Genomic DNA, 24879 nt, shown 5'->3' with positions numbered 1-24879 from the left:
AAACACAGAGAAACAGCTGGCACGCTTCTGGATTATTCCTGCGCTCCCTAACGTCCTCACCATCCCCGCTGATGCCCGGAATGTCTGGGAATGAAGCCACCCTCCTTCAGATTCCCTTATCTACAACCAGTCAATCAGTCAAATGCCATATTGCCAAAAATATCGAGAATTATTTACATCTAGAGATTTCTTTGGCTGACCTTCTATCACCCGTGGAATCTCTCCATTCCACAAAAGGTTCTTTAAAAACATTCTTATATGTTCTTCACACTAAGAAAAAAAGTGCTTCTTTTAGGAACTGATCACTGAAAGGTTTGTTGTAGAACCCAAATGCTCTTCTATGGTGTCACTGGAAAAAAAGACAAAAATGAAAACTCTTATATTTGAGCTCTTTTCTTTAGTTCTGCTGATTCTGTGCCTATACATCAATTTCATGAGTTGCTTTCTGGACTGCATGTGAACTACTGAAGGAGGAACATGTGCACTGGACACTTGATTATACTTTTCCAAATTAAACTAAATTAAAATAAAATACATACATACTCTTAGTTTTGTTTAAAAAACAAATTATATTTTCCTCCAATTTATAGTATCCAGTATCATTCAGAAATGTCACAAAAATCTCAAATCTATGTTGTTAACAAAAAATAACTCATCTTAAATCTATTTGGGTGAATGGATAAATACATCATTTTTACTTAATTTATTATTAAATAATAGAAAAAAACTATCTTGCAGAAAAATCCTGAAAAAAAACGTGAAGGATTTACTTTGAAACTATTTTCACTCAGAAATTGCTAGTAAACTTCACAAATAATTCCAAAGAAACAGCATGTAACACTGAATTAAATGTGGAATTTTGAAGTAGACTGACATAGTAATGTACTTGTAAAATGTATTCAAATAATATTAGTTGAAAGTCTTTTTCAAAACTAATTCTAAGCCGTTAAATAGAAGTCTTTAGAGTAAAAGATTTAAAAAATCATGAAAAATATAATTGCAGTGAAGTGTCCAAACTTTTAAACAGCATACAGTATAAGCATCTGATAGCATCAGTGCACACAAGCACTTTCTGTAAGGATCTCACTGAACTCATCAGTCTCCGATCCGAGTCTCACCTGTTTGCACTTGTCTTCTGCTGTCTTCTTATCAGACTCGGCCTGCTCCGCTCGGTCGATGGCGTTCTCCTTATCCAGCTTCAGCATCTGCATCTTCTTCTTGATGGCCTCCATTTTGCTCTATCTGCTCTTGGAGTTTCTTACCAGAGAAAGAATGAAGAGGAAACCGAGAGCTATCGGGATCTAGAGCAAAGTCAGACAGAGAGAGGAGTCACAGCGCTTTTCCTCGTCAGATGAGGAGGTGGAGTGACACCAGACAGCGGAGAGAGAGAGAGAGAGAGAGAGAGAGAGAGAGAGAGAGAGAGAGTCCACACTGAAACACAACCTGAGGTGGAGGAGACGAGTCTCGTTCCCTGGTGGCCTCCACCTCCCTGTTTGAACCCCTTCCTCAACACACACACTCTATAATGTGCAGCTCCCCCTCCTCAAGCAAGCGTTTTACCCACAGAATGTCTCAAAGTCAGCCGATTCCCTTATTTGGAGCGAGTGCATGAAGCAAGATGTGCTTCCGAGGGTTTAGTGGCTCCTCATGCCTCATTAAACTAGTCAAGCTGACTCTGTACTTGCTAAAACACGGCCCTGGTCTTACTGTGAATGATTCATCAATACATGTTGGTTTACTGCAGTCACTTGCTCTAATTCTAAAATGACTTTCCTTTTGAGATCATCAGTACCTTTTATTTTTCAATCAACATTCTGGTATTTAACACCCATTTTCCATGATTTAATCAATATAATAAATACATTTCACACTATTTTTTCATCATTGAGTGTCCTGTTTCAATCAGAAATATCACAGAATGTCACAAAACTCTAAAATCTATGTTAGCTTAATTAAAAAAATTATTAAGTAATAAATAATTAATTTTAAACATTTAAACATGCAATAAATAAATAAACATGCACAAGTGGATATAGTTTATATATAATTTATTATTAAATAATTGATTTAGACCATACAATTTATTTTTTAAATAATTAAAACAGAACTTTTCAATATGTAACAAAATTTTCTTTAGCACAAGAAACATTCTAAAATATGAAATTATTTTATTATTTAATAAATACACAAATTCATACATTACATATAATTTAGTATTAAACTATTTTGCAAAAAAATATTTAATTACATAATAGAAATATATCATTTTAAAATGTATTATTAATTAATTAAAATTTTATATAATATTAAATAAATAAAATTAAATAAATACAAACTTTTTTTCTTTTTGATTGGCATCTTCACAACCAATAAGCGTTGTCCTGGTTGTTCTCATGTAGTTCGATCTGCAGTCATGTGTTTGATTCAGTGTTAATAACAGGGTTGGTTTGGCTGCTTGAGTGGAAGTGGGGGGAAAAAAGGACAAAATGCTGAATTCTGAGCCAAGAAAAAGTCTGAGATGAGAATTCTTGTGCATAGTTTTCTGCTGTGTTCATCAGGAATGAGTACATTATTTAATATGGACTTGCTTTAAAACTTACATTTAATAGATATTTATTCAGAATAATAGAATTACTATGAATTGTCCCAGGTATTTGATGATCTACATACAGTACAGTACTTTATATCTTCAGTATCCCTCTTTATTCTCACACTCAAATCAATAATCCATGTCTATTTATTTATTTATGTGGTAATTTGCCATATAATATATATTCAGTATATTCAAAATCAATGTTTATTTTGAAATAATGACTGGCTTTATACGTTATTTCTTAAATGCATCAAGTTTGCATTTCTGTTCAGTATTAACATATTTGACATTACACACACAAGAGGATGATATTTAGCGGCTCATGTAATGTGGTCTCGAGGGTCTCGGCTCAAATAGGTGAGGCTTATGATGATGGCCTTTCTCCAGTCTGGGGAAACCTAACAGCTGCTGGGTCTTAAAATACAGCCAATAATCAAATGTTAATATTTTTAAAAACCTTGTGCGACACAAACACAACAACTGTGCTAATCCAGCAGCAACGAGTGACAGATCTGCTCCAGTACAAGAGTCTCATGATGAAACATTTTTCTGCTTACATAGGCTATATATATATATATGTAAAATTTTAATGCAAGGATGCATTAATATGATCAATGGTGACAGTAAAGACATTTATAATGTTGCAAAAAATTCCTATTTCGAATTAATGCTGTTTTTTTTAGCTTTCTATTCATCAAAGAATCCTGAAAAATAAAATGCATGTTTTCACAAAAATATTCAGCAGCACAAGTGCTTTTAACATTGATAATAATCAGAAATGTTTCTTGAGTAAATCAGTATATTAGAATGATTTCTGAAGATCATGTGACACTGAAGAATGGAGTAATGATGCTGAAAATACAGCTGCAGATCACAGAAATAAATTAACTTTTACATTATTTTCACTTAGAAAACAGTTGTTTTAAATATTAAAAATATTTCACAGTATTCCAGTTTTTATTGTATTTTAAATCAAATAGATGCAGACTTGGTGAGCAGAAGAGTTTCTTTCAAAAACATTTAAAAATCTTACTTTGTAGGTATTGTATTAAAGAGAGGGATGTCTATATATACAATAAAGTCAATTTTTAATGCTTAATCTATACTTTCCTCCATGCAGCTTGAAGAAAGCATATTTTATTGCCTGCTGTTATAGTTGCATGCTGAAGTGTTGTGCATGGACACACAGTGCACCTCCTCAAGGTTTTCTCGGTTTAAATAAACACATTTGAGAAACTGCAAGAAGGACAAGTGATAGAAATACAGTGGAGAGAGAGAGAAAGTGTAGCTGTATCATTGAAAGGAAAAAAGATCCTCCCACAGGAAGTGCATCTACATCTGCTCGTGCCCTATTATGGTAAAAACACCCCAAAAAGCATGTGGGCACCTTGGGAATAGACCGATTTGATGGTGTGAGTCAAGAGCATAGCTGAGGTCCTGAGAATACTGACAGCAAACACTCCACGACTGATACACACTCAGGGTTATTACAGCCAACAGAACTACAACTAAAATCATAAAAAGGTTACTTGAAACTGCAATTAAATAAAATATATATGGAGATATATAAACAAAATTTATTTGAGCTAGTTGCCAAGGAAACCTTTCTCATTTTCATTTACCTTAACCTGATTTACTAAACTATCTAAAACGTCAATGAAATAAAAATGTAGAAAAATGATATACATGTATATATGCATATGTGTATAAATGTAAAACTAATAAAAATGAGAAAAGCACAGGACAGAAATATTAAAACTAAAACTAAAATGAGAAGAAAAAATAATATAATATAGCATCATTATGTGATATAATATAATATAAATACTGTATTAGTTATGTACAGTAGTTATATTATGTAGTATTATATATATATATATATATATAACATAGAAATAGCATAATATAATATAATATTAAAAACAATTGAAAAAATAATGATTATTTTATATATTAAAACCTATAGTAGTATCTCAATCACAAATAAAATAACACATGTTTAGCTGTTGTTTCTGTTTAAATTTAATCATTTTCTTTGACATAATTTCTCTCATCTATAACATAGCATTTATATAAAAAACTAAATCATCAGTTACTTCCATAAGTTGTAACCTCAGTCCATCTGACAGATGCTTACATCTTAAGTAACCTCCCATCCATTCAGTCTGTACATTGGACCATGCAGCACTATGTTAGTTGAGCTACAAGAACTCCAATATAAGCTTCACATCCAACAGCAGCTTATTATATCTGTGAGCTCATGAGCTTCCACTGAAACCTCGACATCCTTCATTCACAATCTGTCACAGCTTCAAGGGTGATTGTGTTTCTCTGTCACGAGGGACAACATAAGACTGCCCGTTAATAAAATGTTCAGAATGTGAGAATCGTTTATTCTGGCGTCTCGGGAACTCTGTGGTGCTCATTAAGAAGATGCAGTAGTACATGAAAAAAGTGTGGAGTCGGTAAGATTTTTTTAAAGGAATTAATGTTTTTATTTAGTAAAGGTGCATTAAATTGATCAAAAGCAAGAGTGAGGACATTTAGAATGTTACAAAAGATTTCTATTTATTTGAAAAGTAAATCAGACAGAATCAGATGGCATTAAATCAGGCCGTCTTTACTGAGAGATTGGCTGAAACGAGCCATAACGACCTCAGACACATTTGGATGAAATCTCTCTCTCTCTCCTTCATCTTCCAAACTCTGCTGTAGATGATTTAGAGATCATGACCTAGATAAACCCTTTTAAGGGGTTTTGGAGGTAGTTGTGGTCCTGCTGTAGACTGTGAGTCTCTCATTAAGAACGGCACATGAGTTCACATTACATTAGCTGGACGTGTAAGTCATGAGATATGATGCTGCTGATGAGGTCTGGCAGATGTCTTCAGTCAAACACATCCCACCTCGATGGATTTTCACACACTGTGAAACAACTGAATGTAATTTCACAATATTGAGATGTTATTATAAGAAATCTGATCATAAATGAAGCTATTCTATTACAGGTTTACATGAAAGGCTGATTAAAAACACAGAAAAGGTTTACTGTACTTTCTTAAAGGAATAGATCACCAAAATATGTAAATTAGCTGAAAATGTACTCAACCCTCAGGCCATCCAAGATGTAGATGAGTTTGTTTCTTCATCAGGTTTGTAGAAATGTGTCTCTGCATCAGTGTCTCATTAATGGATGCTCTGCAGTGAATGGGTGCCGTCAGAATGAGAGTCCAAACAGCTGATAAAAACATCACAATAATCCACACCACTCCAGTCCATCAGTTAACATCTGGAGAAGTGAAAAGTTTAACATTGCTTCCTGCAAAAATCATATAATCCATAATAACGCTTCCTCCAGTGAAAAAGTGGTTTGGTCTGAATCAGGAAAGACATGTGTACAGATCAAGCAGCGTTTACAAGCCAAAACAGCTCTAAACAAATATGTGGGGGGATTTTGATGTGAGAGACAACAGAAGATGGACTGTTTCACTGAAAGAAGCGTTATTATGGATTATGGACTCATATTTTGGCCAGAAGCAGTGGTTTCAAGTTAAAAACGTCTTGATGTATTTGTATCTTACAAACACGTTGCTTTTGGCTATTGTGTTTATTGTGCATTATTGTGATGTTTTTATCAGCTGTTTGGACTCTCGTTCTGACGGCACCCATTCACTGCAGAGCGAGGGGTGAGAACCAGAAGGGCGTAAGTGACATTTTTGTTGAAATGGAGATATATATATGTATCACATGAAAGCTCTTAATGAGCTCTGGTAAAAGTACTGCCATCCATGAGTGTACAAAGTTTTATTCGAAACAAGTGAACTCAGTACACAAAGTCAGATCAAACTATGGTCAAATTTTAGCTTTGACTCTCCTGTAAAGTTGGTGAAATGTCACTGACGCCTTTCTGGTTCTCACCCCTCGAGAGGATCCATTGCTGAGCAAGTAATGCAATGCTACATTTCTCCATATCTGATGAAGAAACAAACTCATCTACATCTTGGGTGGCTTGAGGGTGAGTAAATGTTCCAGATTTTGTGTTTCTCTTTTTTTTCTGTCTAATATCATCTTCTTTTCAAATAATAACGCATCACAGAAACAGAGATGAAATTGAGTTTCAGCCTGACATTTCAATATGACATTTCAAAGTCATAAAACAGTCTCCTAGAAGACTGGAACAGGACATGAAGGAAAGCTAAACGACATTCCAGAATTGCAGCAGCTCAGTGTCACATTTCATCATATTCCACATATTCTGGCATCAAGTGTGTTTTGCAATATTACAATACAAACTGCAGATTAGATCTGCTCAGACCTCTGATCATGTAGATTTCAGTAGTTCACACTCTTAAAGGAACAGTACATTCAAAAATAAATTATCCCTGATCACCATTTACTTTTCATTTTAAGAGAAAAGCCCAGCATTTACCCAAACATTTATTTTGTGCTTCATAGAAGAAAAAGAGTATTATTGTTTTGAAACAATTTGTGATATTTGATTTTAGGATGAACTTTCCCTGTAAAATCAGATGGGCTTCAGTTTATTCTAGTTTTGCGTTCTGTGATATGACAGAACGTAATGCAATATGCAAATATTTAACAAATATTTTAGATAAATAAATTACCCAAAAAGGCCAGTGTTGTTTTAGTATCGAGATGTTTTTCTTAATATTTAGAAGTATTATTTTTATATTTTCCATTTTAATTTGACATTACATTAATGTTACATTTTTAGTAATTTTGTAGTGTTTTTGTAAGTTTTTTAAAAACATGTAGTTTCATATTTATTTCCGTTTTAGTTTATTTAATTATTTTTGTACATCAAGTTAAACTAAATGAAAAAAGCAATATTGCTATGTTTTAAAACTTTTACATTTATTCAATTTCAAGTAATGTGAATTTTTTAATGGTTTTATTTTTTAATTAACTCTGATAATGGGTAACTATTAATAGTGTAGAAATTAAAAAGGCTTGATCAAATGTACAGTTCACTTTTCATTCATTCAGAAATGCTGTTTTTATATGTAAAACTGATTTTTAATCATTGTTGAACCTAAAATGTTCAATCAGTGAACTATGAACTAACAAATACCATATATTAATTTCAAAGAGCTGATATATAAAGAATACCCAGATTTCATACAGTATGTTAAACCTTATACCCCATTTTCATGTATACATAATGACCTTTTCCTACTGTAGGTCAGAGCAGAGGTCAAAGTCTCTTTTAAGCAATGATTTGTCATTGATGATTGACAGCTGCCCTCTAGTGGTGAGATCCGGAATAATGGACACTCCTTGTTTCTCAAAACCACAGAGAGACAAAAGGTATCATAAAAGAGAGAAGTGCTTTCACATGTCAACAGGGGGCGTTATAGTACATAAAGAAAGTCAGATTATATTCATCTGAAATACAGTAATAGCTACAGTAATTATTTGACTCATTGGGTCTTTGTTTATAATCTGTATGCTTATCATACGGCATGCACTTACATACTTCAAGGTATGACCATAGTACATGTCCAAAGATATGATAGAAAAAAGTGTTTTTATTAATGCTTATCAAATAAAAATGCTACAAACAAAGTATTGCCCAAACAATTGCAATAATTAATAAGAATTAATTAAAACATTCCTTAATTTGATCTGCATATCAGATTAATGTCATTAATATCACAGATCTGGCCAGACTTGATGCACTATAATGCCTCCTGTTGGCTGTTCCTCAAAGAGCATCAGTAAATGTCTTGTAGAATTTGCCTGCTGTCAACACTTGATTTTTTACCGTGGTATTACCATCTGATACCTCACTCTCACCATACTAAGAGGGCCATGTCATCTCCACACCACACTTGCCATCAAAAGAAAAAAAAAAAAAGCTCATATCTGAGATATTTAATGCTCTGAGCGCTGACATAAACTCCTGGGGAGAGTTTCTTCAGATCATATCAGTGTCTTTTCTTTTTTACTTAAAGTTTGTTATATAAAAGTTAAATGAATATCACTGGAAACTGACTTCATGCATGCACTAAACATCACTGCAACACCAGATGATTCACAGACATGGAGCAACAGTGAAGTTTGCAGATATTCTTGCTCTGAACTGAAGCTGTGCAGAAATTTATGCAAAATGATCTTGTTCAGCAAAACAATTTTGAGGAACATTTATGAAAACTGTTTAAATGAAGATTACATAGTCTGCTGATACAGTTTATCAAATTCGTGTTGACAGTTGCATAACTGGAGGATCTGACATCTCACCTTCACCGAGAGATAGACTGTACAATAAAGGGAGTCTATTATGAGGAAAACTATGATTTCTCAAATAAAATAAAAAAATATTAAAAGCTTGTGCAGATAAATGACAATAATGTAATAAGACTTTAAAAATAAAAAAATAAAAAAATTAAACATGATTAAATTTTAAAAAAAATAAAAAATTAAATAAAATCAAATTCAAATTTATTTCAGTTTCAGCCTGTATGTTTGACGAAAATGACAAGATGCCACATATTCTTTGCAAAAAATCCCAAAGGAATTCTAACAGGAGAAATAAAAGATCATACTGGAAAAACTGTAATTAATAGAATTAATTTAGAAAAATAATTAAAAAATAAACTGCTGAAATCAGAGTTATAATGTCTGCTTATACTTAGCAATAAAAGAATATTAACAAATATAGATGCAGATATAAACAGATACAATAAGGCTATAATAGTTTAATTAATATAAGACATTTGTGTAATGGAAAAAAATAATAATATATATATATATATATAAGCCATCCTTTTTAAAATAATTTTTAAAATAAATCACCAAAAAGAAAGAAAAAACATGATATGCGTTTAAAATATCCAATCTGAGTTTTTACTGAGGGTTTCCAGAAGCTTCTGCAGAACTATTTTAGTGTTTAGCATCACAATGTTTAAATCTTCAAGCTGAACACAAAGGCTAAAGCGACTCATTCATGCATATGCAGTTGTTTACGTTACACTTGTGATTGACAGCTGCATGAATGTAAATCTCTCTCCTTTGATTTGCTGAAGTGCCCCACTTTGAGCACGATTACCACGCCCCCCGCGCACTTTCAACCAATCGCTGAGGAGCACGAAAAAACACGCATTGTGAGCAGCAGCAGGTTCACAGATAAATAACCCGCCGAGCTTCCGTTGCCTCATTATACTGGGATCAGTAGCTTATTTATTTATACTGTACTGTAAAATTAAAATTATTGATTTATTCTGTACTATGGGAACAGAAATTTTCTGGCTGCTGGTTATCGGATTTTCTCTTATTGCAAGCGAACCAATCTCCAACTCTACTGAAGAAGTGTTTACTAGTAAGTTTTTGACCTTCAAAATGATTAAAAATGCGTATTTCTGTTTAATATGCATTGTTTATTTGCAATATATTTTAAAAAGAAAGAAATTTAAATAAAAAAATATACTTAAATCAAATTAATAAAACCTAAATTAAAGTATATTATTTATTTGACAATGTAAGGGAATTCAGCTCAGGGTTACTACTGTTACTAAAGTTATTGAAAAAATATTTTATTAATTTAAATAAAATATAATTATTAGATTGAAGAAATAAGTTAAAGCACTAAAATTACAAACTGGAAATATGTGTCTATATATATATATATATGTTTATTTTGCGAATGCATTGCAATCAATTGTATTTTGATAAACAAATGCATGCAAGTGACTAGGGCACAGGTCCAGGATCAGTGAAGTTGCATTTTTATGTGATCTACTTAATTGCATTCTGGATCAGAGTTATTTCATTTCCACAATATGCATTGTTTCAAAGCAGCTTTACATAGAATAATGGCTTACAAGCCAAAGCCAGCAGTGGTGAGGAAAGTGAATTGAGGAAATAACTTGGAAAACCTTGTGAGGAACCCATCCTCTTCTGGATTTCACATTTATACTGTTTATAATACAGGCCAAATTAAACTACGGAACATTAATAATTAATGTTTGTTTCAGGAAACTCCACTGAGCTGACAGTTGACTACAGTGACATCCAGTCCAAGTTCTCCATCAGAAACCCAGAATTCCCTGACGAGGATCTTTGCTATCTCGTCCCGGGACAACGGGACTCTATTTCAGACTGCAACTTCAAAAATGATTCCCAAACCTTCCTCATTATCCACGGATGGTCGGTGAGTTCACTGATGACAGACAGAAAACACATGCAGTTTTCAGAGTCATTGCATGAAACAATGCTCTTGAGGTAATTTCTCCTATATGAACTGCACATGTTTATGTTACTGTTACTTCATTTATTTTGCTATATTACTGTAGTATTATGAATAATGGCTGTGTCACCTGTAGGTCGCGGGTCTGTTTGAGAGCTGGGTCTATAAGCTGGTGTCGGCTCTGTTTGAACGTGAACCCAGAGCCAATGTCATTGTTGTGGACTGGCTGGATCGGGCCAACGAGCACTACCCCAAATCAGCAGAAAACACCAGACTGGTGGGGGCAGATGTGGCCAAGTTTGTCAACTGGCTGGAGGTACAGTACTGTGTGCAGAGGAACACATTGTTTATTTTATTGCTGGAGCATTTTTGTATGACAGTCGACCGAATGTTACCCACATCACTACCGTGACAAAAAACATGCCCAGGTCAAAAACAGGTATAGATAATGACTTGTATCTTTACAGCTTCTTTAAAAAAATGAGCAATATATATATATATATATTTTTTTTTTTTTATTAACTAATTGCTGATAATTAAGTTTATTTATTTATTTATCTAGCAATATGAAATTATTATGGAAATTAAGCCCAGGGTTATTATTGTTAACCAAATCTAAAATGCTGAAATAAAATATAAATATTACGAAACTAAATGTTAGCTGAAATAAGAAATAGCGTTGAAGCACTAAAATTACAAACTGGAAATAAATACAACTAAAACAAAAAACTACAAAAAATAGTTTTATTGAAAAACAATCAAAAACTAATAAAAATGGAAAAAGCACATAAGACAATGACTAAAATTAAAGCTGTTAAAAACATTACCTGAGAAAAGCTGAAATAAAATATAAATTTTAGATGAAAAACAAAGCGAAAATAAGTTACCTTGTCATTAAAATTACCTGGAAATAAATTAAAACTAAATAGTAATATTTAATAGTAATAATAACAAGAGCACATAAAACATTACTAAAAATGGAATTAAAATTAAAACTGGTATATAAATAATAATATGCAAGTTTATAAATAATACTAAAATAACACAGATCCACCTATCAGGAACACAGAAGATATTAATAGTCTCATTTCTAATGTTTTGGAGTGAAATATATGAGACTCAATCAGTTATTTGTTTGTGTTGTTGTGAAGGAGCTGGACTATCCTCTGGAAAAAGTGCATCTGTTAGGCTACAGTCTCGGTGCACATGTGGCCGGCGTCGCAGGAAACCTCACCAACAACAAAGTTAACAGAATCACAGGTGGGAAGCCTTTTATTTTATGCATGTAAACAAGATATTCTGATCCACTCAAACTCTTTATTTCTGTGCTAGAAAAAAACTTTGTCATATGTTTGTTAGTCCAAAAATTCCTTAGTAGAATCTAAACAGACACAAGTTTTGTCCTGTTTTTCCAGGTCTGGACCCCGCGGGCCCCAGCTTTGAGAATGCAGAGAGTCTGAGGCGTCTGTCACCCGACGATGCCACCTTTGTGGACGTCCTGCACACAAACACCAGAGGCTCGCCGGACCTCAGCATCGGCATCCAGAGACCCGTGGGTCACGTGGATATTTACCCCAATGGCGGCACCTTCCAGCCGGGCTGCAACATTCAGAACACCATGAAGCTCATCGCCACCTACGGCATATACAGTACGGCCCCAATACTGCATTTAGCATTATTGTTATACTGTTATAGTATTTAGTATTATTTAGAATTTGTCACATTTAACGTAGTATAATTTCAATAAAACATTTGCAATGGACTTTAAAAGCTGTTTTTATGCATCTTTTAGCCTGAGTTTTTGTTGCATTTACACACTTTTGACCAGCAGGCGTCGCCAGCGTGTGGTGTTTCGAGCACTTCGAAACAATTAATCATTTTGCGAAGCAATTGGTTCAGTTGATTCGAAGCTTTGAAAAGCTCCCATCACTACCGTAAAGTGCTATCATGAGGACAGAGGTAAACGCAAACAATACTCGACCTTGAACGGTGGTTTGAGACTGATTTTTATAGTGTGTGTAATTGGCTGCAGGTGAGAACGTAATCAGTGAAGTGGAGCATGGGAAATGTAGTCCTGGGTGATGTAACAGTTAGTCAATATAATGGGAGGGCGACCTCTGGCGGAGGACCATGGACAGGATTCGTCACATTTAGCGTTAATATTTCTTTACATTTCAATAAGTATTTCAACTTAACCTTATTTCATGCTTTTTTAAGTTAAAGCTTTTCATCTAATATGTATATTTAAGCATTGTTTCAGTTACTGAAGATGATTTTTATTATCTATTAAAAAATGACCTATTATCATCAATTAAAATCAATTCCTAAGTAAGACAGGAAGTCATAAACCCTCAGCCTGTGTTTTTGTCTCACATATCATCTGACCTCTGACCTCCTCTTTGATGTCTGTCAGACATGGACCAGATCGTCAAATGCTCGCACGAGCGCTCCATTCACCTGTTCATCGATTCGCTGGTGAACCGGGCGTACCAGAGCTGGGCGTATCGCTGCAGCTCCAAAGATGCCTTCAACAAGGGCCTGTGCCTGAGCTGCCGCAAGAACCGCTGCAACAAACTCGGCTACGGCGTCAACAAGATCCGCAGCGCCAGGAGCGCCAAGATGTACCTCAAGACCCGCGACATGATGCCGTTCAAGGGTGAGCCAGACACCACCCAGAAAATGCATTACTAATCTACATCTAGCTTGAGTTTTTATATTCGTCTCTCTTGTTTTCTCACAGTGTTTCATTACCAGATTAAGCTGCATTTGTTCAGCGACAAAAACATGACTTTGCTGGAGCAGCCAATGAAAGTGTCTCTGTTCGGGACGACCGATGAGAGGGACGACATCGCTGCCACTGTGTGAGTCCCCTTATTAACCCTCTTGTGCTGCTTATATGGCAGTCAAAAATTATTGGGGTTTTTTTATTAAATGAACGGACTATATTTTAGTTCAGTAAAGTTTTTATTTAATATTTAGAATTTTTTAGGTATTTATGGTACTACTAAATTATATTTATGGAGTAGTTATGAACCACTCTTTGAGTGTAGTCTTGAAAATGAAATTTCTGACTTACATTTTGAATGCTTTGTGACACAAACATAAGTTTGGACCCTTTTTAAAGTAGACACTTGAAAGTGAAAAGAACAAAAAAGTTAATAGAAATTATTATTTTGAAAATGCACATTTAAAAAAAAAATTATATCGATAAAAATTAACAATATCCCGCACACTATCAGTCCATGCTAAATGTAGAAATGTATTATTACAAACAAAATGTTGCTGTTGTTTGTAAATTTCTACATTTAGCATGGACTGATAGTGTGCAGGATATTATTCATTTTTATTGATTGGATTTGACATCGTTGTTGGAGTGGTTTTCCTACGCACTACCTATTTCTCAGGTGTGCTGAGAGTTTGTGTTGATTAAAACTTTTATATGAAATATATATTTTCCAAAATGTGTTTTTCCCTAAAATTGCATGAAAATTAAAGCAACAAGTTGTGTTCCAAATTAGAGGTTGATATTTTTTCTATGATTTTTTTAAACAAGTCTCTTATTTGATTAAAAATACAGTAAAAACGGTAATATTGTGAAATATTTTTACTATTTAAAACTGTTTTCCATGTGAATATATTGTAATTTATTTCTGTGATCAAAGCTGAATTATCAGCATCATTACTCCAGTCTTCAGTGTCACGTAGTGCTTCAGAAATCATTCTAATATACTGATTTGCTCCTCAAGAAGAGTGTTAAAACTTTATTTTTTTAAAAATAAACTTTACTACACATCACATTTCTAAATTTCTGAATGTTATTAGATACAAAATACCACAGCAGTTTTAAAGAAAGTTACATGACTGGTAAACAGGGGCGTAAATCATGAAACATGTCTTATCTTTTTCTTGCAGGCCCGACATGAGCTCCAACAGCACCGTCTCGTTCCTGCTGACGTCTGACAAAGACATCGGCGAGCTGCTGATGCTGAGCTTACTCTGGGAGAAAGACTCATATCTCTACAGCTTCTTCAGCACCAATCAGTTCATGATCCGCAAAATGAGGATCAAATCTGGAGAAACACAGTCCAAGTGAGTCATTTCAGATCATAGAGCCATTACTGCACATACATAGCTGCTATTAGTGAATTAAAGTCATGCATAAATGCATATATGATGTATACAGTTTGGGGTCAGTCAGTTTTTTTTTTTTAAGAAATGAATACTTTATTCAGCAAGAATGCATCAAATGATCAAAAGTGACAGTAAAGGTGTTTATAATGTTACAGAAGATTTCTATTTCAAATGAATGCTGTTCTTTTGAACTTTCTATTCATCTGTGAATCCTGAAAAATACAATTTATCCCAGTTTTTTTTTTTCAACATTGATAATAATCAGAAATGTTTCTTGAGCAGCAAATCAGTATATTAGAATGATTCCTGAGGGATCATGTGACACTGAAGACTGGAGGAATGATGCTGAAAATACAGCTTTGATCACAGAAATAAATTACATTTTAACATATATTCACATAGGAAACAGGTATTTTAAATTGTAATATTTCTCAATTTTACAGATTTTCCTTTTTTTTCTCAAATAAATGCAGCCTTGATGAGCAGAAGAGACTCTATAAAAACATTTAAGAAATATTACTGTCCTCAAACTTTTTAATAGTAGTGTATTTTACAAACAAAATATTTATGTTGCATAACATTTAAGTTGAAATGAGCCATAACAGAAAATGTTTCATATCTCTAATATGTTGTGACTATCCTGATATATAGGATTTGACTATTTTATTATTACCACCATTTATGAATAAATGGTTATATTTCACAATATTATTGATTTTACAGTATTTTTAGTCAAATAAATGCTGCCTTGGTGAGCAGAAGAGACTTCTTTCAAAAACATTAAAAACTGTTCACAGTGCACTGTAAAAACATCAAACTGCACAATATAAGTAGTGAAAATAACACCAAAATGATTAATGTAAAATAAAGATTTTCTTTTCTTTTGAAGGCTAATATTCAGACCTAAAGAGGGAGAATTTGGTTCGCTGGTTCAGGGTGGAGACGCTGTTGTGTTTGTGAAGTCCAGCGAGACGCCGCAGAGCAGGAGACAGCAGAGGTGAAGACGGCTTCCCTTTCACTGACTGTTAAGTGCGATATATACATATTCATATACAAAACTCTCTCTTTCCATCTCTGGATTTTCAGGCTGCACAGACTGAAACATCACGGGAGCTTCTTCAAGCAGGGCATCAACGAAGCATCCGCAGACACGAGGAAAGAACCAGCGTTACTTCATAATGCATCAACAGAGATCATGACAGAAACCACCACAAAAGTCAACACAACAAACGCTTTGTGATTTTATTAATGCCATCTGCACCAGATATACAATTTCATTTGATTTCAAATTACCAGGTTACATTTGCATCCAAAATCAAAAGAAAAGAACGAAAACTATATACATATAAAGAAAATATTGTATATAAAACACCAAATTCTCATGAATGTAATGCATTCAGACATTTTATTTTACCCTCAATGATGATTCACATTACTGTTATACAGTCATTTTCAAAACAGAGATAAAATAATGACAATTAAGCATAAAAATGCTCAAAATTAAAAAATAGGCTTCAGTGCAACATATCATTTCTTATTTCTTTCTTTTGATTTTTGGATGAAATATGATCCAGTTCTTGACAGGTTATAAACAAACATACATAAAATGTCATTTTTGCCCTGTGGACTTATTGTGAGTTAAAAAAAAAGGTATAAATCCAACTTGATAGATTCGGTAGTTTATAGTTCAGAATAGATGTTTTAAAAATAAAACATAAATAAGTCAAGATGAATGTTACTAAAATACAAAGTGTGTATGTATGATTATAGTGGTTTATACACATTCATCAGCTGTAGATTAACAATATTAACTGTGATTTGAAACTACAGCTACCTCAGTTTGACGAAACACAATGATGTCAATACAATTTAACATTCCATTCAAACATTTAAAATTGCAGATTAATATATTTTCACATCAACAAACCAAGGCAATTTTTTCCCCTGTATTTCAAGTAACTGTATATTTTTCTTTTATGTTTTTAGTGGAGGTGCAGTCAGTTAGTCCAGACAATATAATTATTCATTTTAACCTGGGACATTATTCACAAATTTTAAAGGAAAATGTTATATCTTTATCATGAAAAAATGACTTGCTGAAAGCATCTTGTGTATTTATGTAACATGCTGTTTGATGTGTGAAGTGTATATAGGGTTTGATTATTAGAATAACTACATATGTAAATGTATCTGATTAAATGTATAGAGCTCATTTCTAGCATTTAATAATCATTTTAGAACTAGAAATAATAATTCTGTATAACCAGCACATACAATTCTTTATACAATAAAATTGAGTTTTGCACACACACACACACACACACACACACACACACACACACATACACACACACACACACACACACACACACACAAAAACCCTTTATTTTTTATACATATTGTTTAAGCATGTGCCCAAAGAGGAGGTTTTCAGCACTTCTCTGTACAAATTTGTCCCGAAAATATAGTTAAGTAGTGCACACACACACACACACACACACACACACACACACTGCACTCAGTGTGAACTTTCCCCTATTTTCTCTGTAAACTAATCTGAAGGACAGATTTGTGAGCATTTGTGTTCATTTCGATCATAGGCATGTTTAATATTTGGCACATGCGTTTGGACATCATGGAAAGGTTTATTTTAGTTCCTGTTTTCTCAGAAGATCGTGTGTGTGTGTGTGTGTGTGTTTGCACACAGAGGGCTAAAATAAGCATTCAAGGTAACACACAGCCATAGAATCTGAACATACATACTGTACAACAGCGATGGAGATGTTCATGTGCCACACATCAAACATCAAATACAGTGTATTTTAATAATGCACCTGCTTGGGAATTAAACCATAAATGACAAACAGAATCATTTCTCTGCAATCTCACGCCTGTCTCTGGAAAACAGTATCTGTGCTCAGATACAACAGGCTGCAATCAGAGATCTCGATATGAATGCAAACATTTCTATTTAATGATCTGAGCTGCTCTCCACATTCATTATTTTCCTTTTTAAAATGAGAAATGTGAATATTTTGCTCATTTCTCTATACAGATATAAACAGTGAATTGTATCTGTTGCATTTTTGTGACTGGAGGTACAAGCAGAACGTGTTTATTTGGCACTTTCTGATGATTTACCTGCTTTAGTGTTGAAATGTGAGCACTGCTGTGAACACAACCGTATGAAACAACCAAACATGACCTTGAACTATACACCCCCTGACACTAACTATACACTCGCCTATCCAAGTTGTAGGAACAACAAATAATAACTGGACTTCTAGTTGATCATTTGGAATCAGAAGTGGCTTATATGAAAGGCAAAGGCCTCTAGATTACGCTTATTTTACCAAAATAAAATCTTATCATGCCTTGATGTTTAATTATTTAATTAGGACAGAAAGGTCAGACTTTGCTTAGACAAAAGTCTTGTCACTTAACAGAAATAATGTACAGTACAGAACATAAAGTCATGGTGCAGTGGAAAAATAATTAATATTGTGTATGACTCCCATGAGCTTGGAGGACTGCATCCATTCGTCTCGGCAATGACTCAAATAACTTATTAATGAAGCCATCTGGAATGGCAAAGAAAGCATTCTTGCAGGACTCCCAGAGTTCATCAAGATTCTTTGGTTTCATCTTCAATGCCTCCTCCTTCATCTTACCCCAGACATGCTCAATAATGATCATGTCTGGTGACTGGTCTGGCCGATCCTGGAGCACCTTGACCTTCTTTGCTTTCAGGTATTTTGATGTGGAGGCTGAAGTATGAGAAGGAGCGCCATCCTGCTGAAGAATTTGCCCTCTCCTGTGGTTTGGAATGTAATGGGCAGCAAGAATGTCTTGATATCTCAGGCTGTTGATGTTGCCATCCACTCTGCAGATCTCTCGCACGCCCCCATACTGAATGTAACCCCAAACCATGATTTTTCCTCCACCGAACTTGACTGTTTTCTGTGTGAATCAGGTCTTCTGCAGTATTTGCGACGATTGGGATGCAGTTCAATAGATGATTCATCGGAAAAATCAACCTTCTGCCACTTTTCCACAGTCCATCCTTCCTGCAAGCTGTGGGCCTTGACAAATGCAACACGATTTTTTAGTTGTCTTCTGTTTAATGCTGGTTTCTGAGCACTAATTCGGCCATTGAGACCACTGCGTGAGAGAATTCGAACTGTTCTTGTAGATACAGGGGTTTCTGGTGACCAGTTGTTATGTAGCTCTGCTGCAGTTGAAAAAGGGCTGGCCCTGGACTGGCCCTGAACCAACAAACGGTCCTCTCGAACAGTTGTCTTACGGGGTCTGCCTGACCTGGGCCTGTCATGAACTTCACCAGTTTCTTCAAATCTTTTTCTTATCCTCTCCACTTGACGTTTAGATACATTATAGATGTCTGCCACCTCAGCAGGAGACTTGGTCTTCAGGCTCTTGATGATCAGCACTCTGGTCTGTGGTAGAATCTTTGGCATGCTGTCAGAGGTCAGGATGCATTTCAAATGAAGGCTGGGTGTGCTGGGGTTCTTCTACACACCTGGGTATGTGTTAATTACAGTATTTGTCACAGGTGACGCTCTAATCTGCAATTGGTTGAATCCTTTAAAGATGTGACAAGACTATTGTCTAAGCAAAGTCTGACCTTTCTGTCCTAATTAAATAATTAAACATCAAGGCATGATAAGATTTTATTTTGGTAAAATAAGCGTAATCTAGAGGCCTTTGCGTTTCATGTAAGCCACTTCTGATTCCAAATGATCAACTAGAAGTCCAGTTATTATTTGTTGTTCCTACAACTTGGATAGGAGACAAGACTTTTGTCAGGGGGTGTAGAGAACGGAGTGCTGTTTACTGTCACACATGATCTACTCCATGCCCTCTGTTGTCTGATTGATAGTTTTTTATCAAGTAAAAGCTCTTTCAGTGTAATTCTACAAGCGTCCTCCTTCAGCTCGTGCTTCACGTGTCTTTTTGCTGTCAAATCTTTACTCATTTTGCTGTCTTCTTTACTCATTTTTATGAAGCAAACCTAAGAATATCTAGTAATATTTTCAGATGATCACTTACTGGACTGAAGCAGCTTGGCTTTACTTGATTATCCATAAAACCATGTTCAAATGTGAGCCTGCATCCCAATATGCTTATTATCCATCCTAAATTCTATGTGATATTAGTAATTTTCAATACCTTTTAGGGCAGATTGGGTGGATAGTATGCACATTGGGACGCAGGGTGAGTCTCAAATCTGATCACTAGGCTTTTGAGGAACATTTATTTGTTCATCTCTCAGTCATCATTGGACTGCATTGCATTACTGTGCTATAAGATTTACATTACAAGCTTCAGAATTTCATCACTTTTTGTTCATATGAATATCTGCAGAACTGGTGGTAAGGTAAAATGTTTTGTGAATGTGGGCCCTGATGCATCAAATATAATGCAAAACATATAACACACACACACACACACACACACATATATATATATATGTGACCCTGGAGCACAAAACCAGTCTTTTGGGGTATATTTGTAGCAATAGCCAAAAACACATTGTATGGGTCAAAATTTTGGGTTTTTCTTTTATGCCAAAAATCATTAGGATATTAAGTAAAGATCATGTTCCATGAAGATATTTTGTAAATTTCCTACCGTAAATATATCAAAACTTAATTTTTGATTAGTAATATGCATTGCTAAGAACTTCATTTGAACAACTTTAAAGGTGATTTTCTCAATATTTAGATTTTTTTTGCACCCTCAGATTCCAGATTTTCAAATAGTTGTATCTCAGCCAAATATTATCTAACAAACCATACATCAATAGATTATTTAAACAGCTTTCAGATGATGTATAAATCTCAATTTCGAAAATATTGACCCTCATAACTGGTTTTGTGGTCCAGGGTCATGTATATAGTATAAATCTTCAATAAACTGATCCATTTAAAAGAAAAAAAAATCTGACTATTATTTCATATGTCAGGCTTTACAGGGTTAATAAACCTGCAACAGTTCAAGAGCCGTGTGAAACTTGAGCTCATGTCAGGTGATTCACAAAACATGTTCAAGAAGGTTCACACTAACGCAAGATGATATTTCAAATACGTGTCTAATTATAGAGCAAAGACCTTTCACAAGATGCAGCTTAAGTCCAAAAGGTTTTGGCTCCTTTCCAAAACCCTTACTGGGCTGCCATAAAATCAACCTCTCGTTCAGAATGAAGGACTTCCTCGCTGCACAAAAATACAGAGAATGCACAGAGCAACTAAACAAGAGTTCATCTAGACCTGCCAATTAAACATAAACAGCTGCTTACCTCACTTCATCACCACCCATCTTCACATTTATCTCCACTTTATTAATAATTCATGTAGTCCAGGAGGTTATTGGTTCGGGCCTACATCAGCAATGATGAAATCATTAAGTTATGTATAATTTGCCTGTTTTTAATCAATATTTTTTTACTGATTATATTCAAAATGCATGAAAATATATTTAAAACCAATGCAAACTTTGCTTTAACTCTGCCATCCATCTTGGATCATAATGCATTCTGAGATTGCCTTAAATTAATAGATTTTCAGTTGTATATAAAATATAGCCTATTGTAAAGAACAAAATAAATACATTTACAAAATATTCTATTGAACTGAATTAAAATATTATGTTTTAGGATATAAAATATTTTAAATACTTTTGAATATTTTTTTAAATAGTTTAATATTTTAATATAAATCCTTTAAAGATCTGAAAAATAAAAAAACATAATTATTGAGAATGAGAGTATAGAGCCATATCAGCCTAGAAAATAGGCCGCAACTTTTTATTTTCCATCGGTCTTAGTACACGATGTAACTACAGAAGAGTCAAGCTTTAAACAGGAAAATTATCGAAACTCTTCGGTCATTTTTGAGCGAGATGCTATCAGATTCAATGATCTATGATAAGCTAAAAGTGCTACCGCCAGACCCGGAGATCAGCTAAATGCATTCAAAAACAGTAAAAATCTCCAGGGGAGTTGTAAAATGAGCCTATTTCCAAAAAAAGTGGAGTGTTCCTTTAAACTGTCCAATTAAATTAAATTAAAAATATATTGAGAACTAACTACACAAGATGTAATTGTGATTTTTTATGACCCATATTAATATGATATAATATAATAAATACTGAATGAATAATAATTAATAGAATAATATTTTTTAATACAGAAAATGAATAATGTTTGTTGTCTGTCTGTCAGAGTTCATGAGACTGATGTTCCAGCTATATATAAGGAAAGCAGGACAGAGCTGCAGGATCTCACTCCACCCGTCTGGAAATCAGTGAAGAGGTTAGAAAGAAGACAAAGAGAGGCTCTGAACAATGGTGTGTGCTCTGATGGATGATAGATGTCTCTGTCTCTGTCTGTTAGTGATTGGTCAAATGAAGGGGTGTGAAGGCCTGACCTACTGTACAAGCTTAAAATAAAGCTCATTGGGATCCCCTTACGAAAAATACGTTTATTCAATTGTGCTATTAGCATTTAAATTAAAAATAGGAAAGTCTACTTTTAGTTCTCAAAAATGGGCTTTATATACTTCTCACAAATATACTTAAAATGACATTTAAGTATTCTTGACTTATAATCTAAATATATTTGTGCTCAGAATCCGGGTTGTATATGATAGGGGCTGCTAGTACACATCTTCTGTACAGAATTTCCCCAAAAAAGAAGAAACCGAAACAACAGATGCTTCCACATGTAATCTAACACCATCATCAGACATAAAACAGCATCAAAACTGTGTAACTTTATGGAATAAAATGTCGACCGATGAAGAGGTAATAATGACTGTCAAGCTTTGGGGTGTTGATCGACTCATGATTATCATTCTGAATCCAATTCATAGTCTTTTTTTCAGCTTTTTGTTGTTATTTATTTTTTATTTATGAAACTTACCCACATTCAAGTGTTTAAAAAAAGAATTCTTGAAGCTAGAATAAAATGTTTTTGTTTGCAAGCAGTTCTTTCTTTTGATGTTTTGTATGTTCAGATATTCATATAACAAAATTAATACTTAAATAGGGACATAGTATACTTAGGATTCTAAGAGCACAAATATATTTAGATTATAAGTCAAGGGGAAGTCGTGGCCTAATGGTTAGAGAGTCGGACTCGTAATCGAAAGGTTGCGAGTTCGAGCCCCCGGCCGGCAGGGATTGTAGGTGGGGGGAGGGAATGTCCAGCGCTCTCTCCACCCTCAATACCACGACTGAGGTGCCCTTGAGCAAGACACCGAACCCCCAACTGCTCCCAGGGCGCTGCAGCATGGCTGCCCACTGCTCCGGGTGTGTGTTCACGGTGTGTGTGTGTGTGTGTGTGTGTGTGTGCATTTGTTCACTACTCACTGCTGTGTGTGTGCACTTGGATGGGTTAAACGCAGAGCACCAATTTCGAGTATGGGTCACCATACTTGACAATACGTCACGACTAAAGTATGATGTAAAGTTCACTTAAAGAAAACTTACAAGTATACTTGCTATATAAAGACTATGAGACTATACTTCAAAGTGTACTAAAAATGCTACTACACGTATTTAACTATCAGTATATAAGTTCACTTTTAGTACAATTGCAGTACAAGCTAAAAACATTGATGTATACTAGTCGTGTTTACTACTGTTATACTTAAAGTATACTTTTATATACTAGAAAGTGGGCCAATTTAGTCCCAAGGGGTATTGAAATAGTATATACTACTTATATATAAACTTAATATAAACTTGAAGTATACTTCTTTTTGGTAAGGGTCTGAAGAAAATAATTATCCATGGAATCTTTACATTCCACAAAAGGTGAAAAAGTTGCTTTAAGTCATTAAAATGTTCTAAAACTCTGAACTGAAAGGTTCTTAGGGAATCACTGCAAACAACAAAACAAACAAAAAATGAAAAGTTCTCAGAGTTGACATAAATTTAAGTGATTTAAATATGGGTTTAACCAGTCAGTGTTGCACCATATGAAAGGAAATCATTGCAACAGAATCTGAAGAACATTGCTGGGTTTTCACCAGTCTTGACTTTCATTGGCAGTTCATTGTACTTTTCACAACGGATTTCACATTTTGATGTCTCTGCTCCTCGTAACCCTTACACACAGTACATGTCTGCATGTCAAGGTTAAACTGTGTCTGTGAAGCTGCCTGCCTCAGTCAGAAATAAAGATCTGACGTCAGAAACGAATCAGCATGCAGAACATACAGACACCTACTGCCGAACAGAAACACTTCAACCTGGCTTATCACGGACTAAAACTACAAATATATATAGAGAGAAAAAACATGTTCCTTGATATAAAGCTAAAATGAAATATAAATATTAAATGAAAAACTTTAAACAAAATTAGAAATGTCGAATAACAGAAATAAGTTGAAGTGGAAAATTTCATTGTCTTTTTTTTTTTTGGTTATTTATAGCTTTCATAATTTAAATGAGCTTTTCTATTTATATTTTCTTATGTTCTTCTTATATTTTTATAATTTTGGTTATTTTTATATACTATTTTATCTTGTATTTAGTCACTTTTTTCATTTCTTGCATACTAAATGCTACTAAATACTATTAAATAAAGTTTAAAATAATACTAAAATAAGTATGAAAGCAACAAGAGTATAGTAAACACACGCATCATTAGTGATTTGATCAAATTACCACCTTTTGCACACTTGAAGCAAATCCATAAAACCAGAAATCTCTGCAAATCACACAGAAGATATTATTCTTAGAAAGTAATATACATGGAGCACTGCTTAACATCGAGCGACATCTAGTGGAAAGAAAATAATAAATAAAGTATATTAAAATTCTAATATGTATTTCTTAATTTATTAAATAAATAAATATTAAATTTATATAATAATAATAATAATGTGAGCATAATTTTAAAATAATTATTAATATATAAATATAT

The 24879-nt window shown here is 34.0% G+C and overlaps 2 protein-coding genes across 5 annotated transcripts in view; one reads left to right on the top strand and one right to left on the bottom strand.

The window, feature by feature from the left end:
- The window catches only part of tpm4b (tropomyosin 4b), a 21133-nt gene extending 18662 nt beyond the window's left edge, over positions 1-2471 (bottom strand). For 2 of the 4 annotated variants that reach the window (XM_079379997.1, XM_079380001.1), the window contains exon 1: positions 1119-1531. In XM_079379997.1, coding sequence (XP_079236123.1) covers positions 1119-1232 — 114 coding nt within the window. In that variant the 5' untranslated portion in view covers positions 1233-1531. Of the gene's footprint in view, positions 1-1118; positions 1532-2336 lie in introns of those variants that run through there. The other 2 variants (XM_079379999.1, XM_079379998.1) reach the window with 2 other exon arrangements.
- Positions 2472-9742: 7271 nt separating this feature from the next.
- Positions 9743-17142, top strand: LOC306845607 (lipoprotein lipase). Its single transcript, XM_079378506.1, has 10 exons — positions 9743-9932; positions 10588-10763; positions 10936-11115; positions 11951-12059; positions 12215-12448; positions 13213-13455; positions 13540-13660; positions 14712-14888; positions 15820-15927; positions 16017-17142. Exons 1-10 carry the CDS (start codon positions 9842-9844, stop codon positions 16168-16170), a joined length of 1593 nt encoding a protein of 530 aa, XP_079234632.1. The 5' UTR covers positions 9743-9841; the 3' UTR covers positions 16171-17142.
- The last annotated feature ends 7737 nt before the right edge of the window (positions 17143-24879 follow it).

This window comes from Barbus barbus, assembly GCF_936440315.1.
Source record: "Barbus barbus genome assembly, chromosome: 26".
Taxonomy (NCBI): Eukaryota; Metazoa; Chordata; class Actinopteri; order Cypriniformes; family Cyprinidae; genus Barbus; species Barbus barbus.
The sequence above is the reverse complement of the archived record's forward strand: the minus strand, read 5'-3'. Positions and strand labels throughout refer to the sequence as shown.

What these genes read in the sequence shown, in the direction of transcription:
- LOC306845607 (XM_079378506.1), top strand. Translation starts at nt 9,842, where the DNA reads ATGGGAACAGAAATTTTCTGGCTGCTGGTTATCGGATTTTCTCTTATT. An exon ending in CAAAGTTAACAGAATCACAG is followed by an intron (nt 12,060 to 12,214) that starts GTGGGAAGCCTT and finishes CTGTTTTTCCAG; the next exon opens with GTCTGGACCCCGCGGGCCCC. An exon ending in CAGAGCAGGAGACAGCAGAG is followed by an intron (nt 15,928 to 16,016) that starts GTGAAGACGGCT and finishes CTGGATTTTCAG; the next exon opens with GCTGCACAGACTGAAACATC.